The sequence below is a fragment of the Ananas comosus genome, linkage group 3 (assembly GCF_001540865.1).
Source record: "Ananas comosus cultivar F153 linkage group 3, ASM154086v1, whole genome shotgun sequence".
NCBI lineage: Eukaryota > Viridiplantae > Streptophyta > Magnoliopsida > Poales > Bromeliaceae > Ananas > Ananas comosus.
The window spans coordinates 15,230,955-15,256,604 of NC_033623.1; the positions used below are offsets into that span (position 1 = coordinate 15,230,955).

General features: G+C 35.7%; 2 protein-coding genes across 3 annotated transcripts; both read right to left on the reverse strand.

Annotated features, from left to right (window-relative positions):
• On the reverse strand, window positions 7,484-8,650 carry LOC109707109 (ethylene-responsive transcription factor 5-like). The gene has a single exon (XM_020228199.1). It carries the CDS (start codon window positions 8,545-8,547, stop codon window positions 7,651-7,653), a length of 897 nt encoding a protein of 298 aa, XP_020083788.1. The 5' UTR covers window positions 8,548-8,650; the 3' UTR covers window positions 7,484-7,650.
• Window positions 16,311-18,480, reverse strand: LOC109707042. Of its 2 annotated transcripts, none has more exons than XM_020228100.1 (4): window positions 18,412-18,480; window positions 17,891-18,216; window positions 17,507-17,797; window positions 16,311-16,981 (listed from the first exon to the last, which is right to left on the reverse strand). In XM_020228100.1, the coding sequence occupies exons 2-4, from the start codon at window positions 18,026-18,028 to the stop codon at window positions 16,421-16,423; spliced, it is 990 nt and encodes a 329-aa protein (XP_020083689.1). In that variant the 5' UTR covers window positions 18,029-18,216; window positions 18,412-18,480; the 3' UTR covers window positions 16,311-16,420. The 2 variants fall into 2 exon arrangements, with proteins under 2 accessions (XP_020083689.1, XP_020083690.1); XM_020228101.1 differs by having other exon boundaries at window positions 17,891-18,213; window positions 18,412-18,472.

Sequence of the window (25,650 nt, forward strand, 5' to 3'; positions counted from 1 at the left end):
ACTATAGCTATCATAGTACCAAGCCCATTTGTACTATTGATTGTCTGGCCGTTTTGATGAATAGATGTCGTTAGGATGATATAGTCCCGGGTTAAATTGATAGTGGTCCCCTAGGGTTGAGTAGGTGGTTGGTTTAATAGTATAATCTAATAGATGGAAATGATCAAAGGGTAGATTTAACGGTAGAAAACTCAATAGTACCAAGGACTTGGTACAATCGATAGTATAGTAGCCGGACTCTCTATATATATATATATATATAAGTTGAAGGTGTTACGGCATTTACTTAATCTATTTATGTCACCTCTCCTGGTTCTAATTTTGGTGTTTTATAAAACTTTTCTTTGCTTGTCCTTTCCTCCAATCATTATGTCGTATTCTAAGAAGGTCTAAATCCTACTTGAGCAACAAAGTCTGTGTTTTTTCTTTTTTTCAAATAAGAAAAAAGTTATGCCGCTTATCAAAAAAATGGAAAGAATCTATAAATCGACAAATCACCTGTAGTTACTATGGCTTATCAACGGCTACATTGTTGAATAACAAGAAAACTCTCTGTTTCTAGGAGGGAAAGAAATAATTGAATTGGTCTTGCTTATGTGGTAGTTAAGAGCCCAATATACTGATTATTATATAACATTAGCATAATTCTTTATTATCTCCATGGTGTAATGAGGCTTTTGACTTTTGACATTCCTAACCAACATAGTTGACTCTGACATAAACTGAGAAGACCCTGAGAATTGATCAGAAAAGGTTAATCATTTACTTAGGATGTTAAAAGTTTTATCCGCAGGTTGCGGTTTCATCGTTAGGTTTATTAATCATTACATGTGTCATAATAGACCATATGTTAGGGAGATATAGAAAAAAAAAGGGTGGGGGGGAAGAATAGAACCAACCTAAGAACCAAAGTTCTCAATTCTATGTAGGCATTAGAGGACTTAGTTAAATATTAAGCTAACAAAAGTGCTATCAAACTAGGGAACATTTTCTAAAAAGAGAAGGAATGATTAGATTTTTTTGCTTTGAATTTTTAAACATAGTGTGATTCCCTAGGCAGAGATTATCTGGATTTTCACAAAGCAACTGATTATTATCTGATAGAACAGGGGCATAGTTGTCACAGAATATATAGTTATTTTCACTTAGTAATCCCACTTTATGTGCTATTCTTCGATACGAAAAGAATGATTTGAATAAGTAATTCGCTACATATATATACATTATTCTCGAATTTATCGGTAAGAAAAATGTCATGTAGAAGCCAACTAGAACTAGAGTTTACTATGCGAGTGTAATCTGATAGCCAACATTCAGAACAAGTTGACAGAGAAAATAATTCTATGTCAAACGTGTATAAACTTTGGTGGGTCCTTGCATATATTAATTCTATGTATATAACGTAGTCCGAGAACCCATTTATAAGTCAAATGATGGGAATTAGGGGTGGCGATTCAGCTCGCTGTTGGCGAGCCAGCTCGTGTTCGGCTCGAAAAAAGTTCGAAATCAAATTGCTCGTTTAGTAAAAGAGCTGAATTTTTCAGCTCATTTAATAAATGAGTCGAACATAAGGTGGGGTCAGCTCGCTCGTATTCTGCTCGATAACACCTCGAATATATATATATATATATATATATATATATATATATATATATATATAGAGTTGAGCTATGATACTTTTACAAGCATCACCATCATGGTGCTATTAGGTTTTAAGCCATTGGATCTACTTTTTTATTATTAATAGTNCACCTACCACCACCTATCACCATCATCTCAACCTCACATCTCTCCATCCAAGGGCTAAAAACACACAAGTATCACCCCCATGATACTTTTACAAGTATTCTAGCCCTACTATATATATATATATATATATATAGAACTAGGCTAATATACTATTAATAGTACTAAGTTATTGGTGCTACCAAGTTTTTGACTATAGATGGAGAGATGTGAGGTTGAGATGATGGTGGTAGGTGGTGGTAGGTGGAATAGTGTTTAATCCAAGGGCTATTAATAATCAAAAAGTAGATCCAATGGCTTAAAACCTAATAGCACCATGATGGTGATACTTGTAAAAGTATCATAGCTCAACTCTATATATATATATTTTTTTTATTTTTTAAAAAATAAAAATATAAAGTCGAGCTCAATTATAAAAAAAATTATTTATACGTAAAGTTTCAACCATTTGATCAAAATCTAATGAGTAAGATTTTATAAATTCTAGTCCTTTTAACTTATTGTTCGTTGGCCAGCTCGTGAGCCAGTATGAGTTGAATTTTTCGGTTCGATACTTTAACGAGCCAATTCGTGTTCAGCACGAGCCGGCCCCAGCTCGCTTGTGTTCAGCTCGTTAACACCCCTAATGGGAATTATTGAATTGTTCAGAAAAACCCTAGGTGCCATCTAGTCCAAAAAAAAAATTTGTTTTGAAATTTTGTCACTAGAATTTCCCCAGTCACATTCATTTGGCTGCTTCAGTTTATTTTTCTATACTCTCATTAACTAGTACTATTAACTGTATACCTGCTCCACATTGGACAGTCCGAAGAATATAGTGATCTTTGAAAAGGACTGTGCATCTGATCTTTCTCTGATTTATACCTGAACTAACCACTGCCTATATTTTCTTTTTTTTTTTTCCTTATTAATTTTAATCTGAACCTGGTTACGACTTTTTCTTCCTTATTTCAGAATGCATAATACTAATAATTGTCTATTACATAATTTTAGAGAGATTAAAGAAAAGAGTTAAATTTCCGTACGATTCTTATTCTTGGTTGACTGGTCGGAAGCATATTCGATCGGATATTTGAAATACTATGGTATGTTCAAACTACCTAGTACCTCAACCCTATTGTTTTCAAGTTTTTATTTTATGAATTAAGACAAATCAGTCTCGCTTTCGTCGACTTAATATTCACATTCGTTGCCTTAATCAGAAACTTATGTATATACTAATACTAATTAATGCCTAGGTAAGAATAAATATAGCAATTAAATGTGGTTTTCAAAACCGACCGGCCCTAAAGCAAGTAGCAAAGGGCTTGATGGTTGGTACCCGAGACCCAAGTTCGAATCCTAGTTGATTCACATTTCAAACTAAGTTTATTTCTAAATAAAATAAACGAAGCAGGTAGCGTGCTGTCTATCTCTCAAAAAAAAAAAAAAAATATGGTTTTCAAAGTTGGTATCTGTTTCTTAATATCCATATTTTGTCATTGATATTCAGAAAATAAAAGCCGAATCCCACTCGAAATTCCAATCATTTTCAAAGTTTTATGACCTAATGAAATCAGTAAACAGCCTAATAATTGCATTCTTCTATTTATCATATTCTAGGTAATGGAGACTTGGAAATAGGAAATAACTATTATGAGTGAAGTTTTATTTTTGGAATTGGTCCCTTTATCACTACCTAATATCATTGATGTAGGGCTGTTGATCGTTTGAATTTTGATCTTTTCGATTTCAAATTTTGACTCTGCTTCCATTAGGGAGAGATATACGGTGAGTTGTCGACACTCGACAACATCACATGGCTTAACTAATCTATAAGACACGGTACGGTTTTCGTCTGTAATGGACTAAGGGGCTGTTGAATTTATTTTTGCATTTGCTTGGCTATGAGATGCATGCATTGCTTGGTCTCTTACGAAAAGAGGCCTAAACCTATAATAAAAAAAAATAAAATAAAAAGGATAATAGAGTAGCAAATGGACTTATTGAAGGAGTTTGTGGACGTGTAGGATGTAGGATTAATTTCTAAACTATCACTCGAGTTTCATTTTGATCTCTAAATGTTGGTTTATTGCATTAGAATGGTTCTATGTTTTAATGTGTTGTACTTGTTACCACATTAATAGTTATCTATATATGTAATAAACTAACCTGGAGAGATAAGAGGTCTCGTATGGGACGTAGCGAGTCGTTGTTTCTAAGCCCCCATTAATCACAATTTATAGAACTGAGATTTGAAGTTTCTACAAATTAATAGAAGTTGAGGAACTAATATAGAACTAGTGCAATTGCTTGGGAACCAATGATGCAATGTATCCTACCGACCATCTCTAGAGCAAGCGGCAAAGGGTTTGGTGGTTAGTATCTGAGACCCAAGTTCGAATCCTAGTTGATTCACATTTCCAGCTAAGTTTATTTCTAAATGAAATAAACGAAACGGGTAGCGTGCTACCTATCTCTCAAAAAAATAAAAAATAAAAATGATGCAATGTATCCTGAATAAAACTATTCTTTACAAGGGAACAATAAGTAATAAACTTGTACCAGCTAGCTAGCTAGCTCACTGCTACGTACTTTGTGCGTATATAAGACTCCAAAAAGCCCCTAATTTCTCTTGAATTATTCTTCTCCGTACAATGCACGTAGTCATAAAATAGAGTGTGTTGAGTGCTGCTATTGCATATATTATCCTCTTCGAGTGATCTCATTTCGGATTTTTTGTTCCATTTTTTAAATGAGAAACTTGGTTTTGACTACTTCAATGGTGATTGAAAGTTTCAGTAGAATTATATTAATTTGTTTCTCTCTGTCCCCATAACAGAATTCATTAACTGCTTGTGTTATAACTTACTCAAATTTACAATTAGAACGGTCGGCATCCGGACCTAATCCAGACATATATATATATATATCCTCTACGTGCCTTTAACTTCTTCAAATCATAGACCAAGTACAGTCATATATCCTTCACTTAGTAAAATAATCATGCAGATAGATATATATATATATATATATATATATATATATATATATATAGTGACAGACAATCACGGCTTTGATGTTCATAATAATACTTTTTAACTTGTTATTATGAGGATACATGACATGCGGTTCGGAGAGGAAGCAATAAATAATCTGTCATTGACTTGTTCTCAGGTGGTGTAATAATCACCTGTGGAGATATGGAGATATTCATAATAGTACTTGTTTGCTTGTAATGAGGGTCCTTAACATGCAGTTGGGGACAGGAAGCAATAAATAATCATCTCTCATCGCGACTTGATCACGGGTGGTGTTTCTATTTGAAATTAACCTGTTAATTAATCGTCATGTTATAGGAGGTTGCTTAATTGTTGTGTGTATGTATGCATTTGTTTATTAGCGCATCTAACGCCACATTAAGCGGAAGCACCGACTCGATCAGCTGAAGACCGAGTCATTCGTTGTGTGTATTTTAGAGCTTCTACTTCCGCTGCAGAGAGAAGCTTATTAACATCGCTATTCAAACAACGGCTCATCAAACAACGAAAGAGCAACTCATCACTATGACATTTCTTTAGTGGTCTTGCGAGCTCTATTGCATTACAAATTAATGGTGGTAATTTTAGAAATAAATGTTAGTAAACGAGGATAATGCTGCATGTATAGATTTGATCCTTTCTGGACCTCCTAGTACTAATTAGAAGTGCATGCATAGTTTGAAGTAGCTAGTCATCGATCCCTGATACACAATACTTCTTAGGGCATCTAAGAAACCCTACATGCAGGTCAAATTGGGGTATTCATCAATCTCATAAGATGGAATATTAATGCATGCATGTCTCTTGCAACTAGCTTTATATATGTCATAAATTGGAGATATATTTGAGTTACATTGACACACATCTTATACAGTTATACTCAAAGTTAATTACTAGCCTTCGAAATGCTTAGCTATATGTTTGTCACTTGCCCATTATGTCCTGGTTAGGAATAATACATATCAAAATCTGAACTGAGTGGTTGAAGCTACCCCTGTTAATTTATTGTGAATATAGGGATCAATTAATCTTATCTAAATAATAAATAAGACATTATACATCCTTTTCATATAGATAAATACTTGGCACTACGTGCATTGAAGTTGCCTAGTTGGTTGCTTTCACTTTTCACTTATCGCTGAATTCATGTATATCTTTGTATTGCACATACATTGCAAGCGTAATAGTAAAAATTTTTTTTTTTGTATAAATAGCTACCTTGAAAAATAGAAAAAGAGTAAATATTTAGAAAGTAAAAATTACATCATTGAGATTTACACAAACCGCGGGATAACAGGCTTTATACAGTCAAACAAATTAAACCAGTCTCTTCAACTCGAATTCTGCTCCTATCTACTACTTTGAATGACAAATCTATCTCGCGGTAGAAATAAGCGCTATGTAGCGTTACTACAATAATAACTACAAATTAATTAAAAAATAATATAAAAATTAATTAAAAATTTAACGGTTTGGTCCTTGCTGTTTGTTTGTCCAGTACTATCACTCTATTATATATGTGGCAGTTTTAGCACGAAACACTTGGTGCTACCAAGTTTTCTGCCGTTAGATCTACCATTTTGACCATTTTCATCCGTTAGATCATACTATTCAACCAACCACCCACTCAACCCTAGAGGGCCCACATCATCCTAATCGCACATCTCTTAATCCAATGGCCAAAAACTTGGTAGCACCAATAACTTGGTGCTATTAATAGTATATTAGCCTAGTTCTATATATATATATATATATATATATATATATATATATATATATATATATATATATATATATATATATATGTTTCAATTTGTACAAACCAAAATAGGATAAAAATGCCTTATAATTGTACTAATCTACTTCTATTATTGCTAGCTCTCTTTGACTTTAGCAATTTCGATTATGAGCTAAAAATGGAACAATATTATAGGAAAATGCCAGCCTCAATTCGAGAACTAGTAAAATGCTGTAAAATTGAGATACAACACCCTCTAATTACTTAAATTTGAGGGACCTAGGCATGCTGTTACATGACATCACTGTTTTAACCGATGATGATCCAGAGAGACTCTATACAATAATTATTAGAGAAAAGGAGTGGTTTCATACTTTTTTTTTTTAATTTTTTTTATTTTAGTATCCCGTGATTTAAAGTATATCAATATAGTATTTTATAGTTTTATTTTTTATTTTTATTATCTTTATAAATTTTTTCCGTTAAATTAGTGACAGAGTTAAAACTGAAATATATTAAAGTGAATATTCGATAAATTTAAGTGAGGTATATATATGAAGTTTTTTAATGTATAATTTAACAAAATATTAACAGAGGAGCTGAAGAAAATGAAACCATATGGTATTAAATTGATACACTTTAAACCACATGATACTAACGTGAGAAAGTACGAAACCACAAGACTAGTATTTGAAGTTTACCCTAATTATTATTCACATATATGTATATATATACACTCAAAATTAACCAATTTCAACCTCTGACACTAATTAACCATTCATGAACCATCAACACTGGTAACTTCAAACTAAACAACTGTACACACATTACAAACACACAGTATATTCTCCTATTGAATACTGTAAGATTCACCGACCGTCCCTAGAGCAAGTGGCAAAGCACTTGATGATTGGTACTCGAGGTCCCAAGTTCGAATTCTAATTGATTCACATTTCTANACTGTAAGATCCATGACTAGTAGTTGTATTATATGGAAAAGAACGAACGAATCTCATCTTGTCCATATTGCATATATGTATAGATATATGCCTACGACTACAAATTCATCTTCCTCTTTTATATATGTTACAAACTTTTTCGTTGCTTGTAAGGTTGTAAAAGTTTGGGAGCGTCGTGGATGATCGATCAGATGACGGTGAGCTGCGGGAACCCGAGCGACGGATGGGGAGACAACGGCGAGAGCGGCGGCAGGTTGAATGCACTTTTGACGTCCGGGGCGTCCCAGTCCCAGACGCTCGTCCAGTTCGACGGCGTTAGCGGGCCGAGTAACGGAATATTCGGCTGCAGGGCCCCTCCTTCCTCCTCCGTCTCCGGCGACCGCTCCTTCTTGATCGGCCGCACCTCCACCACCTCCACCTCCACCTCGTCGTCGTCGTCGTCGTCGTCGCGCTTCCGCTTATGTTGCGGAGGAGGAGGAGGAGGAGGGGGGAGGGGGAGGGGGAGGGAGGGGGCGGAGGAGGTGCCGATCTCGTTGGGGAAGTTGAGGATGGCCTTGCAGCCGCGCATCTTGAAGGCGGCGCGGTCGTAGGCGCGGGCGGCCTCGACGGCGGTGTCGAAGGTGCCCAGCCAAACCCTAGACCCGCGCCGGTTCGGGTCGCGGATCTCCGCCGCGAACTTGCCCCACGGCCGCTGCCGCACGCCGCGGTACCTCCGCCCGTCGTCCCTCTCCGCCGCGGCGGAGGGGGGAGGAGGAGGAGGAGGGGGGCTCCAGTCGATGCTGTGGATCGGGGGGAGGGAGATGGTGAGGGAGCGGCGGCGATCGGAGGATGAGGAGGAGGAAGGGGAGTGGTCGTCGCCGCCGAAGCGGATCATGGAGACGGAGGGTTCGGGGCCGATCCGGTAGGGTTTGGTGAGGTCGAGGTATGCGGAGCGCCGCGGCTGAGGATGCTGAGGAGGAGGGGCCGCGGCTGCGGCGAGGGGGTCGAACTGGGCGAGGAGGACGTCGAGGGACGAGGAGGAGTCGCCGAGGAGGTGCTCTCGGATGAGGTCGAGGGCGGAGGCTTCGTCCCCAACAAACGCCATTAGAGAGCAAGAACCCTAGAGAGAGAGAGAGAGGATTCGATCTATTCGAAGAGAGGGTTTTGGAACTCGGAAAAGAGTAGAGTTTCGTCCCTTTTGAGTTGGGGGGCCTCGCTTATTTATAGAACTTTTTACAGCCCACACTCAACAGAGCATGACGTGGCAGAGTTTGAAAACAAAAAAAAAAGAAGAAGCCGTACAAATGTTCCGTGATCCTGGTTCATGTTCGACATTGCTTCATCTGTTCTCGACTTCTTTATACGGGAATAGAGTATTACGAACGGTAAAAACCACGTGATAAAATAATATTTTATTTATTTTTATTAAGGATAATATATTATATAGATTGCGAAAATGCTCTTTACGGTATGGATTTGGAAAAAGGAAATTCGAGAAAAGATCAGATCTGGTCCAGGCTAAGATTTAATAAAAGTTCAAGTAGATGTGGGCCCCGCAATGATTTAATAAGTTCACACAAGTGGGAGTGGAGACGTGGGGCGAGAAAGGGAGGCGGGTTCCGGGAAGGGGTTGGCGAATGGCGAGAGCCCGTATTGCTACGTCTTCGTGGGTCCCACAAGATGGGCTCCTCGATTCTCTCACCGCAAGTGGACGTAACGTAATGGGCCAGGTTCATTTATCCTCCTTGTCGCGTACCCGCGAAATTAAAGGGATGAGATTTACTTACAAGCAAGTGGAAACCTTGGAAAGCGAGGAGGAGGAGGAGGAGGAAGGGAGGAGGAGGAGGAAGGGAGGAGGTGGGTTCCGGATCCGAGTCGAATTCGCAAGTTAGGGTCCGAAGAAGGTTCGTGTACAACGAACCTGTCGTGCTCGTGCCATAAAGAGAAAGGGCACGGAAGGGAAGCTGGGCCCATTATTATTAATTAATTAATTAATTATTAATTAGCCAGATTTTATCATGATGATGATGATTGATGATGTCGGCATCACGGGGGCTAAAACCAGCCTTTTGGGTGCCGACGTGGCATATCGAGTAGGTTGACTTATTGTTTTTAAAACTCACGGGAATTGAAAATTTTATTTTACCCACCAAATCTAATGCCGTGGGCTAAATACCTATGGCCATGTTGGGTAATAGGATAATTTTTTTTAGGGTTAAATTTTTTTATTCCTAGAATATTGAGATATTCTAAAATAGAGAGGAATGAAAGTAATTTTTTATTTGGCAAAATTTTTATTTATTCTCTGCAATAGACAAAATAATATTTAGTAACTTTCTTGGAAAAAAAGAAGAATAATTAGTAAAGTTGGTTGAAATATTTTAAAATACCAAGTTTGCCTTTATATATACAGTGAATTTTTTTTCTTTGTATAATACATATACAATGCTTGATAAATTTGAATATTATTTTTTCAAATATAATTACAATGCAAAAATTATAATTAAGAATAATAATTTTTTTGTGCAGAGCAGTGCAATATGCAATAAGATAATTTTAAATTAATTTATACAATTAGAAATCTATAATAACCAATAATATATGCAATAGTAACTAATTTATTTGACTGCCAATAAATTTACATAGTTAAACAAAAATCCTAATATAAATCTTAATACATTGGACAAACCAAATCTCTATATATTTGGCATTGGAAAAAGAGAAGATATGATAAGTGGGTAAAGTGGCGCGGTTTTCAAGGCAACCAAAAAAGAAGGCCATGCTGCCCCTCGGGTTCCAGGAATAAACCTTATTCCATGGTTGGGAAAGAATTAAATTAACGGATTATTCCAGTGAGAATTGGAATAACCCGTTTTGACCGGTATAAATTATTTCGGTACTTTTTTTTTCGATTGGCAGAATAACGAGAATAAATTTGATTATTCTGTAGTTATTCCGTTACGTACCAAACGGAGCCATAGGGTGTTTGGTTAGGGAACAAAAAGAAAAAACTTATACATATCTCTAAAATATACAGTTTTTACTTATATTCGAACCAAACAAAGTCTTACGAATTACTATATGAGATTTTTATGGCTTTGTGAAAAAGGCGGGACAAGATCTCTTTCAACTTGGAGGTTGAAAATCCAAACGAGGTTAGAGCGAGAAATCAAGAACGTTTTAAGGAAAGTACAGTGGCAAATGCAAGAGATACGTACTCTTACAATTACGATGACATGATTATAAAAGAGGAAGAATCCAAGTATCAGATGCCGATCTCTGCCTCTTTAATCTGAAATGTAGAAATAGTTGTAATGCAATCTAAAAATAGTTATAATGTAGTCTAAGAATAAACGTAAAAAGGTAGAACTCACCACCCTTCAACCACTATCTTGTCTGTCGACAATCTCGTCCCCGACGACAACTCCGACTATCACAAGACCACTCTATTTTTACCGGCGAAAGGACTTCAATTCCTCACTCGACTATCCGCACAGATTCACTCCTTCTAGGATTGTTGTTGCGCGGCGGTCTACGGCAGTCGAGGTCCTATGCTATCTACTTCGGCTCGGAGCAGCAGTCGGGGTCTGCAGAAGCCGAAGCCTTGGACCTTCGGCTCGCGCACGAAGCTCCCAAGGTCTTCCTTTGAGTTTGAGTCCAATCGGATCGTTTTCTTTCTAGACTGCGTCTGAAATCAAGTCAGATCGAACCTTTCATTGAGGGATATCACTTAGCAAACCGTCCACATATCGCGTCGAACGCCAAGTTGCGGCTTCTCCACCAACAACCAACACACAACTCTGAAACAGTTATTGACTTTTCGGATTCTAGAAGTACGCTAAGTTTAGGATGCAAGTATCTCAACGTTTGTACGAGTTGAAACAATCAATAATACTATTGGATTAGGTCAAACAGTAACGCTCTACATGCACAGTTGATGATCCGTACGCTTTAGCTAAGACACGGAAGATTTTGAGGTCAATTTACAAGGCCATGTAATTAATCAGCAAGCACGTGATTAACGATGGAAATTAGAGCCAAATCATGATGTCACCTTTACTTACCAGGTGATTAACTAACACTTTTAAAGTCTCTGTTATAACGGTCATATTGGAGGAATATTATTCGAAACTAACTAATTTTTATGTTATGCTGTTTAAAATTGTTAAAGATTTAACTAGACTAATATAATAATTTTATTTTAAAATAAATACTTATTCTTATATATTCGCATCTATGAAACATATATGTATTCCATTATGGAATCAGTGTCATTGAAATAACTTTCTCTAATACTAAATTGATATTGCTTCGAGCACAATGTGTACATGCTTGTGGCCTATAAACTTTTTTGAAGAAGAGGAAGGAAAAAGAAAGTTTGTCGATCTGTTTGGCATATAAGAGATTACGAACTTTGGAGGCTTCTTTTATCTGATCGAATCGGACAATCCTAGCTGATTTTTCATAACTTACTTCTGCAGTATCGCTCTTTCGTTTTATGGTAATATCCAATTTAATTTTTAATATCGGAGGGGTCTTGTACACTATTTTCTATTCGGTTAAAAATGTACAAAATATATTTGAACTATGGATCATTGTGATTTGAAAACTCGTCTTTCTAAAATTTTGATTTTATTATTCAATTTTTTTAATTTGTTTAATATGAACTCTGACGATAAAATTTAAGCTAATTATTTATTTTAATAAATTTATAGTTGCAAGAATTATATAACGTATATTACCTAAACATAAACAATATATTTAAATTTTAAAGTCAAAATGCTATAGGCTAACTCAACTCAAACAAAATAAAAGATTCGATACTAAAATCAAAATTTTGAATGATTGAATAATCAAATCGAAATGATTTATAATATTTCAAGTAACTTGTTATAGTTTTTTAATTTTTCTGCGTTCGGTCAATCGATGGTAGTAAGCATGCGTAAGGACAAGTCAAATATACGAACAACACTCGTTGTTCTCTCTCTCTCGCTCTATAGTGGGGTTTTGACTGTTTAAAGAAGGGACCGAGAAGAGAAAGAAGAAGAAGAAGTAGAAGACGGAACCAAACAAACTAGCCGAGTCAAAGCTTGGGCTCACCAATTAATGCTTTTAAACAGGTTTGACCCGTGATAACGGTTTGACTTTTACCTGGTTCGCTAGTATCCTATCCACTCATTCACTTACATATATACAGAATTATAACTCCTGCCCTCTCATCTTTGTTTTTTTGGTTTTTCCTCTCTCATCCTAATTATTCATCAAAATTGATAGATGATTAGAAACTTAGGAGTACAACGATTACTATGCTTCTAATAGCACAGTAACCTTACTATATATATATATATAGGATAATTTTAAAGCACAAATCCCTAACCGCGAGAAAATTTTCAGTTGAGAGATCCCAACGATGGCTAGTTAAGGAGGCCTAGTGCGCCGACATGCATCACTTTTATTTCTATCCAAAATATTTAACTTCTTCTCGAATGTTCAAAATACTTTTGAATTTAGTATTAAAAAAAATTCAACGAATGATCGGATGGAGGCAAAATTAAAACGTGACAATGGATCGAGAGCTTCCCAATGAGACGTCCTTGGGGAGCTCCCCATTAAAGTTTTATCCCGTCACGGCTCAGCACAATTTGGCCATTTATGTAACACTCATTTATTTATTTATTTTGTACCAATAATGCTGTATGTATACTATTATTTTGATAGCTTAAGATAGCAGAGTTACAAGCTGTTTCATTGACATATTGCAATGATTAAATTATAATATTTTTTCTACGGCATCATTAGAAAATAAAAAACTCAAGTTCTAGCTGTTTTGCTTATTAGTGTTACATGGAGCCTTAATATCAAATGCGCTCTAAAAATAGAGGGTTCTAAGGTTGACAGTGATTGCTGTCTCACAAAAATGTATGGCGCGAAAAATTCTCAGCTAATTGTCTTTTAAGCAAATTTCAAATATTTTAATTTCATATACTTTTTAAAGTTGAATTACAACTTTGTTTAGAATCAACAGCTCAGTTAGCTATATAGGAGGGAAAAACAAATAAACACAAGCACACATATATGGTTTTAAGAAGTTAAATTTCTACTCTTTTTTTTCCATCTCAAGAATTTAGCCTTTTTTGGTGTTACAAGATCAATTCAAAACATTTCCCTTTCCTTCCTTTTGTTTTCGCATTTCATGCGCCATAACTCTATATTCTAGAGAGATTAACCAAGCTAGGCCTTTCATTCATTAATTACGTAAGGATTCATTCTATATGCCACAGTTTCTAGCTATTGTAGCTTTGAGTACGTCAAAGGTTGAAACACCCTTATTTTAATATTTTATATTTATAGGCATTTCGATAGAAGCAAGATCAATATGTATTATTATTATGAAGATTACGACATTACAAGAGTTAGTCCTATACGTTGTTAAACTTGTTGCAGTACAAAGCCAAGGTTCTAACTAGAAACCAGAGTTTATGCTCTAACATACTGCAATGTAATGAAAGAGTCAGAGATTGGGTGTTTTGAATGGATCTAAAAGCTATCCTGTTTAATTATTTGAAGCATTCTAAGCTTTAATATCGAGCTTTGACCTATAAAGGATGAAATATATATATTTATTATTTTAGGTTCTTAAGTGTTGATGATCATTGCAATAGAGTGAAATAGTAGCTTAAAAACTTAATTTCATGCAAGTCAAATTGCTCGGTAAATGTTTATCTGGAACAAGCTCTTTGAGAATACAATGACACAAGAGGTTAAGCTTGAATTAGTTTCCTGTTTATTTGATTAAATCGAAGGAAAATAATTGCATTCGCGCTAAATTGATGGTCTCCATTTTGTCGACCTTTTGAAATTCTCGATAAAAGGGATATGCGTTTTGCAGGATTAAATTAACACATGATTAATAAGACTATAAACAAAGCGATATCGCCATCATTTGAGTTGGTAGAAATTGCTTCATAGGAAATTGCTACATAGATTAAAAAAATTTAGTAGGACAGCTACAAATTAATTTAACTAATTTGGTAATTAAGTTCTCAAACAATCTGGTAACTTTAATTATATTTTATTAAAGAAAAACAAAAAAGGGCCACTTGTTATGATCGAAGACGAGCCCGTGATTAACACGACCAAAACAATTTATTAATTAATGAGGTGATAATTATCTCTTAGTATTGGCCATTTATGATTTGGCTTTGTCCCCTTGTTTGAGGGCTCTTCTAATCCAAGAGAGGAAGGGGGAGAGTGTTGGATTTGTATCTAGTCATTTTTGCGCGTCTCTGATACGATTCATGGAGATATATTTCATTTGCTTTCTAAATATTTAGTTGGGTTGTAAGATCAAAATGCAGTCGATTTCATTGAAAGAGATGGCTTGCTCAATAGTGGTGAAGTATAGTAGGAGCATTATTTTGAGTAGATAAGCATGGTTGGAACTTGATTACTTCGCATTAATATTGTGGGGTTCATGAAAGCATTTTACAACTTGAAGGCCTATGGCTAGGGTTGGAAACACTAATTCAAATCTACTGGGTTCGACCTGATCCAACCTATCTGGCTATCTATGATATAGATTGAGTTTTAGTCAAAACCGCTTGGATTGGCGGGTTGGGACCGCTTTCCTGGTCAACCCGACCCGACCTGTCCGTCGAATGAATGTCGATTGAGTTTTGGTTGAAATGATCAAACTTGTCGGGTTGGGTTCGGGGCGGGGCCTCACTAGTTATAGCACACCCTATTCCTTCATTCATTTTTCTGTCTCATGAAACCAGTTCCAAAAGGAAGGAACCAGTTCCAAAAGTTTAACTGGAGCGGAACAAATTTGCACATCTATTTACTTATTTGGTTTAGTGTAGTATAGCCTTAGTATATGACCTAAACTTGACCTGATCCAAGCATGGCACATAAACAAGCTCACCTCGGATTTGACGTAAATCTGATGAGGTGCAAATCGAGCCCGGTGCTTAAGACGCGACCTTGGGCTAGGCCATTAATGGCCCGGCCCGGTCCGGACCGTAGTGTGTTTGTTTGTTTTGTGAGTGGTTAAGGGATAAAATCTAGCCACAACAATTTTTTTGCTTATCTTAGCAAACCCATGAAAAACATTCACCAAAGCTTAACAAAGTAGTAGGACTTCACCCTTTTATGTGCATAGTGAAAGTCTAAAAGGACTCGGGGCATTTCTGTTTAATGTAGATCTAATATGCTGAACTCTGTAACTTTAAAAGAGTCATCAGCGTCAGTATTTGTTTCAAGACCGAAGTCACGAGATCATACGAATTCCCACTCATAATTGAACGAAAATCCTCGCTTTCCGATCGCTTCCATACAACCTGTTAGCTTGACTCCGTCCAGCGCATCAGCTATGAACTACCTATTTATCGAACCACCGTTCTCGTCTCTCGATTCAATCCCCGCCACCTTCAATGAACTTTAACTTTTTTTTAAAAAAAAAAATGATCTGAAGAAAACTGCAACTCACTGGGCGATTGAGTAGAAAGATCAATCACAAAGAAGAGGAGAAGAACGAAGCTGCAAATACCAATGTTAAGAGATGCAACCTGGAGAGAGCAAAGCTAGAAGGGATATCAAACAGATCCAAGATACCTAGTTTTTTCTAACATCCGAAAGCGACGCTGCTGTAAGAAACTGTACGACGCACAAAATCTTGAACGCGAAATACACAGGCCGATTCATGACTTCCTCTGTTACAGCCAGAATATTTACCATGAAAAATATAATGACATCCCCAATTTTGCTGGACTGATCAGCTAGAGAGACAAAATCTAGGAACGAAACCGACAACTAAAGGTGAATGAACTCATCTTTGTTATGCGTTAAAATCTATTGTGAAAATGGAAGGAGAGATAAAGGAGATCTGCAAACATTCACTCTGACTTGTACTGTAGTATTAGCTGTAGGAACATATAAATATACAGGCAAACCATAGGAATGTACATATCTGACGAACATCAGCTTATATCCATGAGTTCAATTATTTCAAAATGCATTTGCAAACTAGGGGGCTTATTAGAAAGATATACTCTCTCCAATACCTGTAGTTTTCCTCCGCACCTGCGAGCTTCATCTTCAAGTAGCTGCTTCAATGTGTCCTTCTCCTTGCGAATCCATGGGCGATAATCGTCACACCATTGTCTAGGAGTGCCATGAAGCCCGAAACGAATACTCGCATTCCTAAGCAGCAAGTGATCAGCTATTTTCTTGATCACAACTCGATCAGTTAAGTATGCTCCGGCGCAGTTTAGGCCGACATCCACATAATGGAATTCGGCGATGCTGAATAAAAGCCTTTCTTTAGTAGCAGGGACAATGTGATATTTGGTTTCACGTGGAGTACTGGATGACGCACTGTTATTGGAGCTTCGAGGAGATTCAGATGCCGCAAAGGGAAGTTCGGTTAACAGTTGGTTGACGACAACCCCACCCTTGCTGAAACCTAAGATGATCGTCCTCGGCGAAGTGGTTTGCAACTGAGGTGAAGGAATTCTCTCGCCAGAAACCATACTTTGGATCTGATAATCAGCAATCAGCAATATAAATGAACATAAATTATAAAACTAAGGAAATGAAAATCTCAAATTATGGTAGTTCGAAAATTAACTGGAATTTGAACGAACAGAGGATTTTGCTTACATCCCAACAAATCATCTAATTTACATATATAGTCCTGCAGAATCTTCTAAGGAGAATGTATGCAAAAATTCAGATTTAATCCCACAATTGAAATCTGAATAGTGAAATGCACAAGATATGAAATTACTAACCATAATATTGTGTATACCTCTTTAAGATCATACAGTTATATTGCAAAATTTCCACTGTATTATTGAGTCAAAAAAAATCAAAAGAAAAAAAAAGGGAACCTTTGTGGTTCTAGCATTCCCCATATGAGTAAATGCAACTCCTACTCCATTTCTAAGCATGTATCTCAACAATTTACAATCCAAAACCCTTTGTAGATAAAAGCAAACATTAGAAATTGGTCTATAGAACAACAACATCATGCAATCGAAACAAAAGAACCAATTTTTAGCTACCTGATCGACGCACTTCGTTAAGATGGAAACGATCGAAGAGGACGCAGGTAACCTATTCGGACGGTATCGCCTCGGATCACCCCGAGAGTTCACCGTGGGCACAAGCTCCTTGTATACGGCGAAAGACCCTGCGAAGGTGGAAGCGTCCACCACCCAGGCGTTGGCGGCGCCACCGAGCTTGGAGACGAGTATCTCGGCGACGTTCCTCGGATCGGAGAGCTTCTCGATCACCGGATCGCCCGTGCCCTCGACGCGATCCCCATTGAAGAGGATCGCGTTCACGGAGGGAACCTGATCCCAAGGAGGAGGAGGAGAAGGATTAGGGAATTTAATTAGGGTTTTGAGAGGGGGGGAGGGTGGAGAAGGGGGAGAGGGGATTTGTACGGCTAGGGTTTTGGAGGAAGGGGAGAGGAGGAGGGAGGCGGCGACTCTGAAGAGGGGCCCGCCGCCGCCGCAGCCGCCGCCGCCGCCGCCGCCGCCACCGGTGAGGGAGACATTGAGGAGGCCGATCCAACGGTCCATCGGAAGGCGATCGGACGGCGGAGATTGAGGGTGGGCGGGTTCTTCCACGACCGCGGTCCAAATCGGCGACGATTACGCCGTTCCCGACGAATATAGTTCGTAACTTGTTGGGAATCTGCTACTCGGAAATCCGCAACTCTCTGGGAATCTGGTACTCGAAAATCCGCAACCCGTTTGGACACCTACTGCTATTGATCCGATATCAAATATAAAATTCCGCAACAACAGAAACGTCACATAGAATTTTTATCTGATACAATTATAAAAAAAATAATAATAAAATAAATATACGAATAAAATAAAATTTATTAAATAAAAAAAATTATATATGACTCCAGTTTACGATAAAATTATTACAACTCGAGTCTTCTTTTTGAATGTACCTATTAGGTGCATGCAATCTTTCTGTTGTAGGACACCTCTAAAGAGACTTTTTCTCTCTCAGCCGTACACCACGTAGACACACTCGCCAATTTGCATATATGGAACTATATATAAGGCTTCATCCAAGATATACCAAATTTTAGGATAATTAGAATTTCAACTTCAAATTATATTTAATTTATCTCTAATAGATATAAATATTTATCCTAATTTAGTTAAATTTTTACTCTAATTAATATTTAAATATTAATTTATCTTTAATAAATTCAAATATTAATTCTTATCAAACTAGAAAATTAATTACAAATCTAACAAAATCCTAGCATAACTAAAATTCGTGCGCTATGGAAGGTGCGCACTTAGCCACGGAATTGATAGTTGGTACTTCGGTCACAAATTCAAATTTTAATTAATTTATATTTTTTAATTAAATTTATTTTTCGAAATATATTGTGCGTTGTTTCGGATTATCTTTAATGCTCTTCTCTATGCAATTCATGAATTTTGTCAATATTTTAATAATCCAACCCCGTTCTTTGCATGAATTTTGTTAATATTTTAGTAATCTAACACTGTTCTTCATAAAAAAATTCTACGTATTTTCTTATAACTCTGCCTCTAAAATACTGGTGATAAGGAAAATGTACAAACCGCAGAATTGAAAATTTTGAGCCAGCCCATATATTATGTTTGGATTATCAGCCAAGTTAATTTTGTACAGTCCAATTTCAAAAAACTCTATGCACTTTCTTATATCTACTTTTAAATTCAGGCTTAATTTAACGACACGATCGAATCGGATCATGCAACAGGTAAATTATTGGGTCGTTCTGAGAAACTAAAAGCTTAGGCTGGGCCAAACTTTTTCAGGCCTCTGCATTATTTTTAGGAAGGCAAAAACCTCGATAAATTGGGTCGCGTCGACCGGGGTCGGGCTAGGCTTCATCAGGACTCTCCACGCATGATCTCGTCCACATAACTCAACCTGAAAATCAACAACACAACTTGATTAAGGCTTCGTTTGACATTGCGGAAAAAGTGCATTACGTGCGGTAAAAAACGACGATGAAAAAATACCTGTTTTTATATTTCGTACGTAGTATTACATTTCGCATATTTTCTGCGGTCACATTAGAAAACGCAGAAGCATATTCTTATATACTTTTTCTCAACTCTACTCTATTCCTATATGTTTTTTCTCAACTCTACTATATCTAATAGCGTTAAATCCATCTCGGTACCAAACTAAGCCTAAAACAAACTTCCACACGCGAATTTGATACCATTATGTTATTTGCAGTAGCAAACACTAACGATTTGATAAACTCTGTCGCGATCGGTAATGACGACTGGTGGCGATGAGGATGATGATGCAGCTCCACGGAATCACGATTATTGCTTAGAACTGGACCACTACCTGGAGCTCACCCCAATCCTTCAGCAAAACGTACACATGGTGACTATTTTTCAGAACATTCCGAAAACAATAGTTATGTGATGGACCCAAACCCACAAAAACCCAAATGTGAACGAATCCGCATACTTTTCATTCATCTCATGGCCCAACACCCATTTGAATCATGTGAACGCATCGTACTCACAAGCGAAGTGGCCACCCCTATAACAAGTAAGGATAGTTATTATTGTTACCATGCGCATATTTCTAATGCGCAATACACGAAATCTTATAAAACATCTATGCATGTAAATATCGTTTGCACGAACATAATCCGCTAATGTAAGAGATGGCCCTTTTAAAGATAGCATTTGCAAGACGCGACGTGTCACTAAAAACTTTGCAGGAGTAATTTTTTTACAATTTTACACACTTGCGAAGGTACTTTTAAGTAACTACAGTGCAATTTGATTTTGTACGCACAAATATGAGTTCATATAGAGTGGCAGTAATCAAAACTTTGCTTGTATGTTAAGGACAGATGCATTGAACTTGACATTACGTGAAGATAAGGCGATGCTCCTTGTCCTTATCATACAATGACTTTTTCGACAACACCCCAAACTTAACTCCAAAATTTTATACGGAAGATTCTTTTCTGCATGTGCTAGTCCATCCACCAATAGTAATGTAAAGGTCCAAAAAGAAAATGTAAATAATTTGTGACATAGTACTCTAATTAAATCACAAGAGAATCGGATGAACTAGGTTTGTTGTACCTCAATTCAAAATTGCTACTCACATGAAAATTTATTAAATCCGGTCATTATATAGTAAGTGAATTTAAACAGGTTCAGTAAATTCCATCTATCACTACTAAATATGCATATGCTTGTATCACTTTTCTCTTGGATATGATTTATATAATGGTGTAATATAATTTACTATTCAGGGCACCTTCAAGATGACCATAGCTTTAAAGTTTATTGGCCTAACCTATTTTATGTGCATTTTTGGTTTCTTAAAAAGCATGAATTGGATTCGAGAGACGCAAATTGACTCTAACCATATTAGAAAAATTTTGTACATTAATCAGTTTATTTTGTCGTCCATTTGGACAACAAGATTAACCTTAGCCACTAATTAAATCCCACTTTTTGGCCGACCTACTTATTGTACTTATTAGTCGAAATCGGCCTTTTATATGAATGGTATACGAATTAGCTGATGTGCTAAAAACGTGATTTTTTCTAACATTAATTAATTCTCGTTGGCCTGAGTCTTACAGTCTTAATCATCGATATATTTTTTATAAATTTGATCTTCTTCATGATTTTGATCATATTTTTACTTCCAAATTCCTTTGCTAATTTGGGTTTTTGTATTTTCGTCGTTTGGTTGAATTTTTTATTCTTCTAGAATTTCATTCTTTTATTAAAAATCTTCTCCTCCAATTTTCAGTAGCAATCTCCACGTTTCTCGTGCCGTCTTTGTTTTTGAAATTTTTTCAATCAACGATAAATTCATTGCTTAAAAAGTATATGCTAAAACTTCTGTCTTTCTTTTTAAATTCTTTTTTACCAAATTCTTTTTCAAAATTACTGTTCTCCATTACACTACACAAATCTTGAGATTCTAAAAAATATCGGATGACTATTTTTCATTATTTAAAGTTTATTCCATCGAACTTTGGTAAGCCATATTGAATAAATCAATCTAAATCCATAACAAAACTTGAAGATTCGAAAAATAAGTTCGGATTTGTACCCTTCTATTTGGATGACGTCCTTAGTTTATCGAAATCTCGCTGAATTTTCTGTACTTTGGCTTGCTTGGCTAACCCTCCATGCTATCTGGTCAAATCTTCTTTGATCTCTTCACGGGCTCTCGTTGCTCTCTTTTCATCAAGTATCACAACCATTTTTTCTTCGAAGTGATTCCTTACTTCAGTTTCACCTGAACGTCATCTTCGTCAATCTGCTACGAATTGCTTGACTTTGACATAGCTATCTGGTACATTCATTCTATATTCTTTTCGAATCTATTATCGTCTAACTTATTTTTGGCTCTAATACCAATTGTTGAAAACGTGATTTTTTTTATATCAATTATTGAAATCGGTATTTATGCTGATACCAATTATGTAACCCAATATCTAAAATCGAATAAAATAATATGAAAAGGAGATATTAGAGGAGAAAGTTGAAAATTAAATTAATACTTTATTAGTAAAAAGTATTTAATTATACTTGGACGACACTCTCGGCCTTATGCAGTCATGTCTACTATGATTTGCTCCTTTAATTAATCTTATACCTAACTATATAGAGCTATCAACTTATAACAGATGATAAATTTAACTTTTGTTTTGAATAATTATAAATCATACTCTAATTACGTAAATAACTTAAATTTGTCTCTAATAATATTTTATTTAAGTTTAGATTATTATTTTAATATAATGCGTTTGTTGAAATCTTCTGCACGTTTTGTGGTATAAAAAATCTCTTTTAATACATCAGAGGGTTCCAGGTTCCAACGAGCTTGAATATTAAATAAATAAGGTAATGCTGTGTGCAGTGTGCTCCTCACAAGATGAATCCTTTTATAGCAATTTCATGCGCAACATAGCAAACACGTAAAGATTGGTAGTGTCAAACAATCAAAATTTTTTATATCATGTTCATCAATATCTTCTCTTCCATTTTTTTTTTTAGAGAAATGTAGCATATTATTCGATTCGTTTAGTTCTTTTAGAAATAAATTTAACCGAAAATATGAATTAACTAGAATTTAAATTTAGAATCTCAGATACCAACCACCAAATTTTTTATCATTTGCGCTAGAGACAGTTGGTTATGTCCATCAATATCATATCAATAAGTCAATTGGTAATTAAAGAGAGTTTGTAGAGAATCGGCACTAATTAAAATAATAAGATTTCTTCTTTTGGCAAATTTCACTTTTTCACCATGCTATTCTGATTCAAATATTCTCCAAGAATATTCTAATATTAAAAACACGAAACACCCTGGAAACGGCCATGATTTTGAATCGCGCTAACAACGCCATAATCACACGTGAGGGTTTCAACTTTCAACATGCCATTTGTTCTCTTTTCTTTATTCTTAATTTTTTATTTTATTTTTAAAAAAAACACAACCTTTGATGCATCAGCAGGATCAGTAGTCAAATTCAAATATGATACTAAATAATCAACTTAAACTACTCTTTATATATTCCATCTTACCTTATCTCAGCCGTTCGATCTTTTATTCGACATAATCTTAGGGCTCTTCTCGCGCGCCTGCAAAGTGTATTATTTGATATCTATTAGATGCGTCTACACTTTTATCTAAGTTGATCCTATAGGATTTAGATAATTAAATAAAATAATGCTTTCATTGTCATCAATATTTTAATTAATTAATGAAAAGACAAAAGGGTGTTTGACTAATGGAAACAAGTGGTTCTCACAAGTAAATGTAGAATTTTTGGATTTTCTTATTGGAATTATAATCCATTCCAAATTACTTTTTGACATCTATTAAGAGCCAAGGTAAAATTTCCAGTACATATAGTGATAATGATTTGTATGGCATGATAATCTTAATTAATCTATTGGTTTTGCTGTCCCTCTTTCAATTGATTATATATCTTAGATGTTGAAAATTTGTTGATGATAATTAATGAAGTATAGAGAGGTGTGTGTCATTTAGCGATCATAACCAAAGCATTTGATTATAATTAGTTCTTGTAAAATCTCAATAATTCAATTTTTTAGATTAGTGCATTTCACGTGAGGAAATAATCGATTGACTAGTGATCATTCATGCTATAGTGGTGTAAGCAGCATCTTCGGAATATATTCCATTCAATCAAATGTTTATGTTGAACAAGATATTCACGCATCCAAATAATCGAACTAATTTAAAAGGATATGCATGGGTAAAAAGATCGATTAGCAACATGCAAAATCTCGAGGAGCCAAGCAGGCTTAGGATCAGTTCTGATACCATGCAAGTTCTTCATGATCGTAATCGATTTTAGTATTTATTTATAGTAGTAGTCGATGGGTCCATTGACACACTCATCATTCTTAGTGATGATATTTAATTGACACTGTGCATGGCGTAGTCTTTTTAATCCAAGTTAATTAATTATACTTACATTAATTAGATGTCACCTCGTGACAAAGAGGAGGGAAATACCCAGGAAGGAGCTTAAGATACGGACCCAGGTTTACGGTCCATTTTTTATCTACGCACGGTAGTGGCTTTCCACGTTGACGTAGACCGTGCACCAAAACCAAAAGCCACTTTTCCTCTCCTTGTTATATTAATTAATAAATGGTAAAAGTGGGCCATGGTGGCTCCACAAATTCCACAGTCAAATTCAAAGATGACCCTTTGACTAGTCAATCTCCCCCCCCAACAAATATTTTAATTAATTGTGATCTTGTATATATTCTATGATCTGCAGCTGATCTCTCATAGCCGTCCGATCGCCATCGATCAGCGCACATTAATTTATGGGTTCATTCGTCCTAGTGCGCTAGCTGTAACTTTTGACATTTCTTCGAGTACCAAAATGAATTTTATCGAACTCTTTAATTAAACCATGATGAGAAAATTAATTTTCTTTTTTTTTTTTTGCTTTGCTATGTTCCAGTTTAATTGTTTCTGCTTTTAATTTGTATTATTTTAGACCTGCATTAATTTACTTAAGTTATAGTTCAATTAATGACTTAACATTTTGGAAGTTAGTTTATTTGGAATAAAATGAAGTGAACAGAAGAAATTAAAAGTTATATACACCCATGTTTAAGAGTCGGGAGAGAATTTTATCTATGTTCAACATCTTATTCAGGCAAATTATATACTAAATAAGACCCTTCTTTTACGGTTATTTTTTACGTTGTTTCACAAACCTATTATTTATTCTACGAAGCTTCTTTCAAAAGCAGTAAAATGTTAATATGTAGTACAAAGGCCACTATATATATATGCAGTGCATTACGGAGTGAACCTTTTCATTAATTGATCTGTGATGATCGTTACAAATTGCATGCAAAGCTAGCTATTGCAACTATTATTATAGACCTCAACCCTAAGAAGCCCACATCATCCTAACCGTACATCTTTTTATTCAAGGGCCAAAGACTTAATTGTACCAATAACTTGCTGCTATTGATAGTATATATATTCTAGCCTAATTATATATATATATATATATATATATATATATATATATATATATATATATTTGCAAATCTCACTTTACTTATTTTAGGTATTTTTTTGGTTTGGTGTACGCCCGGCCTTTTACTCATTTTTTATAAATGGAAATTAGTAGAAATTTTCAAACCTTTCTCACTTACACAGAAAGTAAGTTGATTTTGTAAAACGAAGCGAGTGGCTGAATATGTAGAAATAATTGACAAATCATGCCGCCAACAAATCTAACAGCGAGATGCGGCGTAACATCATGCATTTCGACCTTCTTTTAGCTTGCAAGGTGTGAGATCTATGGTTGGGTCAAGATGAAAATGATGGTTATTTTAGAATAAATTGGATACTCATTTTTAGTCAAATGACTTTTATTAGAATAACTAATTTAGTTTATCTCTAGTCATAGTGATCATATGTAGCATCTATGCGAATTCACACAACATGAAAAGCATATAACTCAAACCAATCGAGAACTGTTTGAGATAGTGTGACGCACTATTAGATTGTGGAAATCTCCTAATTAGTGTTAACAAATACAATAAATTATGCAGCTTTGCAATTGTCAAAAAGTGAATCAAATAATAATACATGAAGATCAATAGTAAAATATA

Bases quoted from the DNA above. Each gene is read 5' to 3' on its own strand.
- LOC109707109 (XM_020228199.1), bottom strand. From the start codon at position 8,547: ATGGCGTTTGTTGGGGACGAAGCCTCCGCCCTCGACCTCATCCGAGAG.
- LOC109707042 (XM_020228100.1), bottom strand. From the start codon at position 18,028: ATGGACCGTTGGATCGGCCTCCTCAATGTCTCCCTCACCGGTGGCGGC. The intron at 17,798-17,890 runs GTACAAATCCCC...CCTTGGGATCAG, and splicing joins CTTCCTCCAAAACCCTAGCC to GTTCCCTCCGTGAACGCGAT. The intron at 16,982-17,506 runs GTAGCTAAAAAT...GCTGATTATCAG, and splicing joins TAACGAAGTGCGTCGATCAG to ATCCAAAGTATGGTTTCTGG.